The sequence below is a fragment of the Lottia gigantea genome, assembly GCF_000327385.1.
Source record: "Lottia gigantea unplaced genomic scaffold LOTGIsca_153, whole genome shotgun sequence".
Taxonomy (NCBI): Eukaryota; Metazoa; Mollusca; class Gastropoda; family Lottiidae; genus Lottia; species Lottia gigantea.
The window spans coordinates 420142-429013 of NW_008707846.1; the positions used below are offsets into that span (position 1 = coordinate 420142).

General features: G+C 35.2%; 1 protein-coding gene across 1 annotated transcript; it reads right to left on the reverse strand.

Moving 5' to 3' along the window:
* Nucleotides 1-248: 248 nt before the first annotated feature.
* Nucleotides 249-4484, reverse strand: LOTGIDRAFT_55450 (hypothetical protein; the record flags this gene model as incomplete). The annotated part of the gene is made up of 7 exons (XM_009050729.1): nt 249-384; nt 612-823; nt 1161-1232; nt 1652-1693; nt 2700-2773; nt 3505-3541; nt 4410-4484. Coding segments are annotated over 7 exons (648 nt in total), but the record flags the coding sequence as incomplete, so codon positions are not given.
* Between the last annotated feature and the right edge of the window lie 4388 nt (nt 4485-8872).

Below are 8872 nucleotides of genomic sequence, written 5' to 3' on the forward strand. Positions count from 1 at the left end.
TCCAAACCACAACAAACAATTGATAAAGCAGGATTCCCCTTTAAAGAATGCAAACTTGGGCTTTACTCTCTGTACAGCCCAATAATTTTACCAGTTTGAAAGCTGGAGAGAATGAAAACATGTACAGGGCATGTTCAAGTAGAGGGCAATTTCAGATAAATTTCCATCATTGAACTGAAAGAATGCAAATTATGAGAACTCTCTCGACAGGAGTTTTCACAAGAGCAGAATATTCCTACCTGTTTGAAAGCTTTACAGAATGATTGTACAGGGCAAGTTGAACAGGAAGGAGATTTCGGAGTACAGATTGTGGCACCTAGTTCCATCATCGACTGATTGAAATCTCCAGGACGGTCTGCAGGAACCAATTTATTAGCATGATTCCTGAAAATAGTTGAAGGAAAGAAAAATGAATTAAAGCCAAGTATGATCTGTCCTGCATCAAAAATATCACAATTGCATAAAAGCAAATAAAAAAAATCTGATCAAAATTTTCCTCACAAAAATGTCCTCTGAATTTCGAAAAGGAACTGCAAAGTACCATGTCCATGATTTAAGTATTTTTCAATTAAAAAGTTCAGCTTGATGAAATTTCTGGAGTGGTTGCTCACCAAAACGTATCGATAGCTGTTTGACTGGTACTGTCTGTACCAATAATACGTAATCTAGAAAGAACTCGGATAACATTTCCATCAACTAATCCAGTCTGTTCATTGTAAGCTATCGATGATATGGCGCCAGCAGTATATCTTCCAACTCCTGGTAATTTTTTCATCAGACTTTCAGCATTTCGTGGCATCTCACTCTTCAATTCATTGACAACCTGAATTATATAGATTTATCTTTTAGAATCACATCCAGCTTATTACATTTACAATTTAAGACTGGGCATTCTCATCTTTTTGGGATTTTCAACCTTCTTCCAGACCCAAATCAACCTCCCTTAATCTAGGCTAATGCTACTGCCAGGGGAAATTTTGCCGGCATTCTACATGGGGTTACTCATGAGCCTAGACAGATATATAAAAAAGTAGGATTCTCAATTTCTTTTTATTGCTTTTAATGTCTTGTAGCATTGATGTGCCACAAATGTTTTAATAAAATTTGAACTTAAGACACCAGACCATGCTGGTGAAGGGCAATTCAAATTAAATACTGACCTTCTGTGCTCCTTCGTGAAGCCTTCTTCCTCTTGAATAATAACCTAGCCCAGACCACATTTCATTAACTTCCTGAAATATACACCACAATTTATTCTGGATGCTTAAATCAGACCACAATATTCATAATCTCTGCTAATATTCTTAAAATGTTTTAAACAAGAGTAAAAATAACAATTCTTGGGTTCACAAAGATCCTTTTGTACCGTGGCAAAACCACTAGGCATTATCTTCATAGATTACCTGTAGCCGTAGGGGCCTAATTCTTGAAAACTTTACTTACAGGGCTAGACCGGTTTATTTTCAATGTAAAGAATTATGCCAATTATGCGTGAAACTATTTTGAAGACCTCAGAGACAGTCAAAGACTCTCAGTTCTATTGTAAATTCGATATTTCATTTCATTTAAAATAAGACAGGTAACTTTTGATTCAGAAACCACATTGGTCAAACGGTTATCTACAAAATATATTGACTGTGAAATAACATACCTCAAGACTGGCTTTAGCTAAATCCTGTAATGTCGGCCATTTCTGAAATGTGACAGACACATTCATCAGAATTGTTCTTACCTTGAGGAGGATTCAAATCCACAGTGGCTAATCACCTAGCAACCGACAATTCAACTTTTTCACTGCCACAAAAAACAGTGTTTCAAACGAGTGTTAGTACAGTTAGTTATTAAGGGGGTGAGAGCCAACAACGGGAAGACTCTGGGAAGTAAGGCATAGAGCTGAGCTATCTTGCCTAACCATAGCTTAATCTAACATAGAATATTCAATATTGATAATGACAAAGTCTCTCAGAAATCTTTCAAACAAGTGGACTCAAAATGAAAAACTTGCTTGATTCAATTTAAATTGAACAATTTTTTGGCTAATTAAACAGAAATTATATTAGAATTTTATACAATTGGGCAGAAATTCAAAAATGTCCCACTTGCAGACTTCTTGTCAATGATCTTAGTTCCTTAAGATTCAAGAGACCACTGAGGGTTGCAGCATATTTCTACAAATAGCAGAACATTTTTACAGAAAATATACAATTTGATTTGAGTAGCATATCACTGTAGAGATCAAAATGTTGTTTAATCAAAGGAAATAAGGCCATTTTGATTTGCAAATGATGACGTGATACGGCTTAAGTTGAAAGATACCTTGTCTATATCTTAACTTCGTATGTCAAGCTATTACAAACCTGTACTTATATCGTGGCTGTAATAGTCCCCTTTCTTGTATCACAGAATACAGCGAATTGATAGGATCATAGACTAGCGAATACAGCCAATCAGCACCCTTGACAGAAAATCAGTATAGTTTTGTGTTCACAGGCCTCTGATTGGCTGTATTCGATAGTGTACATTCCAATCAAATCGATCCATTTACAATCTTCCATGATACAAGAAAGGTGACTATTGCAGTAAAGGTATAAATTCATATTAGCTTGACATTGTGAAGATGACAGTGTACTCTGTTTACAGCTATGTTTAAACATTTTACAGAATTTACTGCACACCATTTTAAGCTTCTGTTCACGTACCTTAATCCATTTATTATAGTAATTTATGACAGTAGCAACTTGAGTCTGCTGTAACATAATTTCTGATACCCATACTGAAAATAAATTACCTAAGAATATATTTCACCATTATAGATACTCAATCGGGTTAACACAGGCATCTGTTTCTATCAATAGTCGACCGTCTCTATAATAGTATATATAGTCGACTATAGATAGAAACAGATACTCAAGCCGAGTTAAGCTATGATAACACGCGTACGTAAGCGCAACTCAAACTGAAAATATGCAAGTATAGTAAGATGATTCTGAAAAAATTGTCAATGTTTAAAGGAAACTTAGCGGTATTGGCGCATTTAACGAAAGGAGGAGAAGAAAGTCCCCTATGGTAATGATGTCATAAAGGGGATTCTCATATTCTAGCACCTTGGGAATGCAAATAATTGCTCAATGATTCCTCTATTTTAGCACCTCAATGAGCCATCTGTTGCCCTTATAGAGGTGAGTTTGAGGTAAGGAGAAAACTGGATTTGCTAAGGATTAGGATAAGATTTTCTGTGGTTTGAGTTTGCGTACATATTTTATTGCAGCTTAATCCGTGGGTATTCAGAATCTGATAGCAATTTAATTCATGGCCTACTTCACCCTTTTATAATAAAGTCATTTTAATTATAATTTTTATTTTTATAGTTTAGATAAGAGTAATCAACCCAACAATGAATGTACTAAGAGTCTAATTCTTACTCTTTTTTACATTAACGTTCAAAATTTTTAAAGATAACCCACCCCTAATTTATAACTGAGATGAGGCTGACCATATACCTACCTGAATACGCCCGTTTATTTATGTCTTGATGCTTGGACTGAAAAAAATACAGAATTTCTTTTAAAAGCTCATCTATTCAAATATTGTACATCAACTTGCAGGGACACCTTCACCATCTGTTCAACCAATCATACCAGAGTCTTAGAATTTAAAAGCTAAGCTAATAAGTAGTAGAGTTCACAGCTCATTGTTGAAATTTTAGCCATTAAATCCAGAAGAGCACAGATAATAATAACTTAGAACATTAAGTCAAAAATACACAGGCTTCATGCACATGCCACTGCAAATTTCCGTCATTGCACACAGGTTGGATTTATCCATCTACTTACTTCATTAGTTCAATGAGATGCACAAAAGCGGGGATATTACACTCTATTTCTATTACATAACCTCAACATACATATATAGCCTCTGATGGTTTTTTTTGGGAGCCGCGGTGACTCAGTAAGTTAGAAGGTCCAGGGTTCAATCCCGGCATAGGTAGAGATAATACCTACAGATTTTTCGACCCGGTTTCCCCCTGTCAGTGATGCAGGTAAGAGGGGCTGACATGGAAAAAGCGTCTAATCATTCGGATGGGACAATAAACCGAGGCCCCTTGTGCTACAGACTGTGCACGTAAAAGATCCCTCGACAGTTGCAAATCGAAAAAGAGCAGGCTAATGCCGCTGTCCTGGCAAAATTTCCCTTATCGCACCCTGCATGCGTTGCCCGTCTTCATTAGCCCACATGGTACAGAAAAGTAGGACGTAAAACTCCATTCATTTCATTTCTGATGGTTTTTTTTAAACAAAGTATCGGTGACTGAGAGTCAATACACTTGAGCTATCTTCTCTAGCTATGAAAACTTTAAAAGAAGCACTAAAAGTCTTAAATTAATTTTTAGATTTTAAAGATGGTTTTACCAATTTTCTCCAAGGCAGATCTCTTTGGTTTTCTTGGTACCAAGTCACCATGGCGTTCTGAAGTTCTATGATTTCTTTTTCAGTAAAATCATGAACTGGTGGAATTTTTAACTTGGCACTTTTGTCTGCAGAATAAAACCCATCTGTTAAGAACATAAAAGTTGAGACCAAACATATTTATTCTAATACAAGCCATACTTACTAAAACATGAACTGACCAAGAAACGAACGAAGAAAACTACCAGGAACCAAGCAGTAGTACACTAAACCAAAACAACTGCCTCTATTCCAGCTCCTGATAGCTATTACGAAAGAAACAAACAGAAAATTCCCCACAGAAGAGGGCCTACAGCCAACAACACCTGTCAAAATATCTATCCGCGGCAGGGGCAGGGGCAGGATCAGAGGCATATGAGGTCTACCAGCACACTTGTATGTTGACTACAATTTTTGCAGGTTTGGACAGCTTTTATTCCCATATTTGCAATGATTATTAGGGACATGATGTTAGTAACCCAGCTTTCTACCAAATCTCACATCAACAGCTCCAGCTGATTGAAGGCAGGGCGAAGCACAACAGTGCCCAATTAAAAAGTAAGTAAATATTGTATTATGTACCTAGATAACAAGTTTGTATTTCCCGCTGTATGACGTCATCACTATGGACACGTGATTATGATCAATCTCATGCTTAAGGCTTGCCAAATGGCCTACTGTCTGTAAATGTATCACTGATATTAAACCATTTAAACTATTGCTTACATTCTATATTATGAGTAAACAACATAATAAAACAGTAAATGCTGTAATTCCCAAGCAGGGTGTCAAATCTTATCCGATCCACAGCAGAATTATTTAGTAGATTGACATCCAGATCAAAATCTAATTATCAAGGCTCACCTTCGATCAAAGTAATCTGCTTGGACTGCAATTTTGTTTTTCGTTTCACCATAATTTCAACAAACCAAATGACAAATTTGGACAGAATAATTTTAATATTGAATATGAACCAGCTTCAAAATACTAACGTTGTATTTGTTTACCATTGAATACCAAACCCGCGGTTTTGACTGAGTGACTTATTATTATCAAAATACAATATTCAATATTTTCTGTTTCGAATCACTTTATTTTTCTGGGTTGACAGATAACTTGCATTATGGTAAAAAAAATTGTGGTCAACCATTTCAAAATGTCTATAATTTTCAAATTCAATCTTATAAACTGATTAATTTGCGTTTCAATAAGTTTTATGAGTACTCCCAAAATACCTGTCAAAAGGTGAAGGTCGAGTATGTTTTAAATGTAGAAATGTTTTGTAATCCGAAAGCTTCTTGTTTGTCAAGTGTTTGGGATGCGATGGGAGATCCGATGAAGAACGATGTGATGTTTCTAAAATATTTATTCGATGAACATGAACGATGACAACATGGCGATGACAAATGATGATGTGGCAGTGTGGAGCAGGCGGAAGTCCAGTTTCGTTGTCTTGGATATCGTTCACGAATATTACAGGTAGTCCGAAACACCGATCCCGAACATCAAGTCATTGCGTAAAGATTTATCGATTTTTATATCCTCGTGATAACTTTATGTTAATATGATTGTTTTATAACCGTTTGAATAAAATATGTCAGACTAGGCTTATCTAGAAAATGCCCGAGGAGGTGGCCAAAATGAGAGGTGTCTCTCCGAGGCGAGGTCCCTTGAGGTCAGGTGCCTGAGATGAATTTTGAGGCTGTTGTATACAAGCTGTTCAAAAAGCCAAGCGCAGACGACCTAAAGATAGATGTCAGGCAAGGTAATATATTTTGAATATAAATATTTGGTATTACAGTAACAATCACCAGTATGAATATTCAACCTTTAGCCATACACTAGTTTTCTTTTGAACTTTTTGGGTCTTTTAGAGTGTTTACAGGCTAAAACTTGAACGCGTTTTTAGGAACAAGAGCAATAACCCATACTAAGTCTTTTTTCCAATTTTTCTGATTTTCGATAGCGTTTATCCTTGGGTGATAACAAACACTCACACCAATTTCGTCCAAATCCGTCAAGAATAGTGCCTCCTAGTGTTTATGAGCAATTGTGGGCGGGCGGACGGACGGACGGACATGGGTGCCGTCAATAAATGAAAATTCAAAATTGATGCTCATTGATTTTTCGAAAACATGAAGCAACCAATGAAAGCTAAAGATAGATGTGGTGTCACAACTCTTCTCAATCCACCAACAGATACTCACCTTATTCACCAACAACAATATTTATTTTAATGACCCTTTATTCAATGCCGACAAAAAACCCTTAAAATATCCCAGTCTACCAAGCTGTAAATGGGTTCTTAAAAAGTTTATCTTGCTTTTCTATCTAATCAAAATCAATCAATAACCCTAACCCAGGCAGAGTTGTCCGCTCTTGCCCATTAACCGGGCAAAATGTCACCCTTTCATTGCCAGTAGTGTTCAACTGGCGGAAACTAACGAGAATTGTCGAAGTTATAGAAAGCTGTACCATTAATGAGTCATCAATGGTATGGCCAGATTGGTCGGGCTACTCCTGGTCGTAATAAAGTCCACTGAACCGAGTCTAATAACTTGAGCCGTTTTTTTGTGTACACAGAGAGGGTTTTCTTTTCACGAATAGTCCACATTTGCTTGACGATTTGAAGAAGAATTATTGGTAGCCTACTCTAAACATAGTTCAAAGTATTCATATGTCATAGATATACGATTTGATATGTCTCATTAAAACAACTTCTGTCTACTAACTGTATATATTAGACATGTCTTGTGAAACTGACTCATCGATAATTACACGTTTTAACCTACAGAATATATATACATAGTTAGTCCCAAACATCTGTTTCTATTCCATCCGACAACTGTCAAAATAGCTATTAGAGGTTAAAATAGAGGCAGATGTTCCGACTATGTTAAATAATAAAAAAAACTCTTTAATTGATATGGATCAGAATTAAGTCTAATACGCAATGACATGGTCCCATCTAACATTCAGTATGCACTATGTCAAATAGACTTACAGGTGTCTATTGCCATCTTTAATTCATTTTTAAACAAGTAATATAAATTTCATTCTTTAATGTTGCCACACTGAACCTTTTCTGTTATATCAGATATTTGATCAATTCCAGATATATTAACTGTAAGACAGATACTCACCTTTTCCAAGTCTGAGTCTTGTTGTAGCTAATAACCTATTAACTGTCGTAGTTTTGCTAATACTCAGTATCACACAGTGTTAAGAAATCGCATCTCTAATGAGAAACTCATGACTGCATGCAAAGGTGGAGCCAAAGGGGGGCAGAGGTGGCAGCCACCCAGGTGATAATTCAATAATATTTCATTGAAAACTTGAATTTCCACCCGGGGGAATTTTTAATTCAAAATTATGTTTTATAATTATATATGTTGTCGTATACGAACCACCGTACATAATCTTTTTAACTCATTATAATCTCTACTAATTAATAGTATTATTTAAAATCGATTTCTCAAATTTTGATAACATTTTATTATTTTATATATTTATTTAAAGCTGTTAAAAAGTGCATTATGAATCTGTTCGAATTCTATCGCTAAGTTAATCAGAACTCAATCAAGAGTCAAAGATTAAAATCACCGAAAATCGAAAGCTGAAATTGAAAAAAAGGCCTTCTGGGTATTTTTCTTACTTACATTTTAAACAAGTTTAAGAACAATCGGATTAAAAATGTAGTCTGCATTAAATTTTTAAGATTTTTTGAAATTTTCAAGATGGCAGCTAAACTATTAGTAACTGTTAGATACAAAATGAAGATGTTGATGGTATAAATCTTTTGAATTACAAATTTGACAGTTTTTGCAAAACATAGTCCAAAAACTCTGATTTTTCAGATATTTTCAACCATTTTCCGAAATATTTTGGAAAATGTTTTTGAATAATCATAATTATCAATTTGGTCTCTACGCATCTACCAAGTTTCGTAAAAATCGAGTAAAAATTAAAGGACTTAGAATTTTAACCAAAATTCAGTACAAAAAGGATTTTCTAAACTGCAGTCTCCCTGGAAGTTCTTTCAAAAATACACACAAAAACTTTGACGCAAATAGAACAAACAATAAGCGTTTATGGCAGATTTCTGAAATTCAAAAGTTTTCTGCTACATCATTTACGGTTTCTAGTCTGATGTCTGAAAATAAATATAAATGTAATTCCGCGGTCTGAAATGTCTGCTGCAATGCCAAAAATGTTCTAACTATTACAGTTTTTGCTAGGTACTCTGACAACAATTATAAAAAAAAAAAAAAAATTAACGAAAACAATACAGTTTCGAGCTCAACTCGAAAGCCGTGAATATCGACAACTCATTAACTGTTTCCGCTCGATGTAACAAATTAACCCACTCTGTCTCTCATTCTCTATATAAACTCACACAATCTTCACTGTTCATACAACTCGAATAT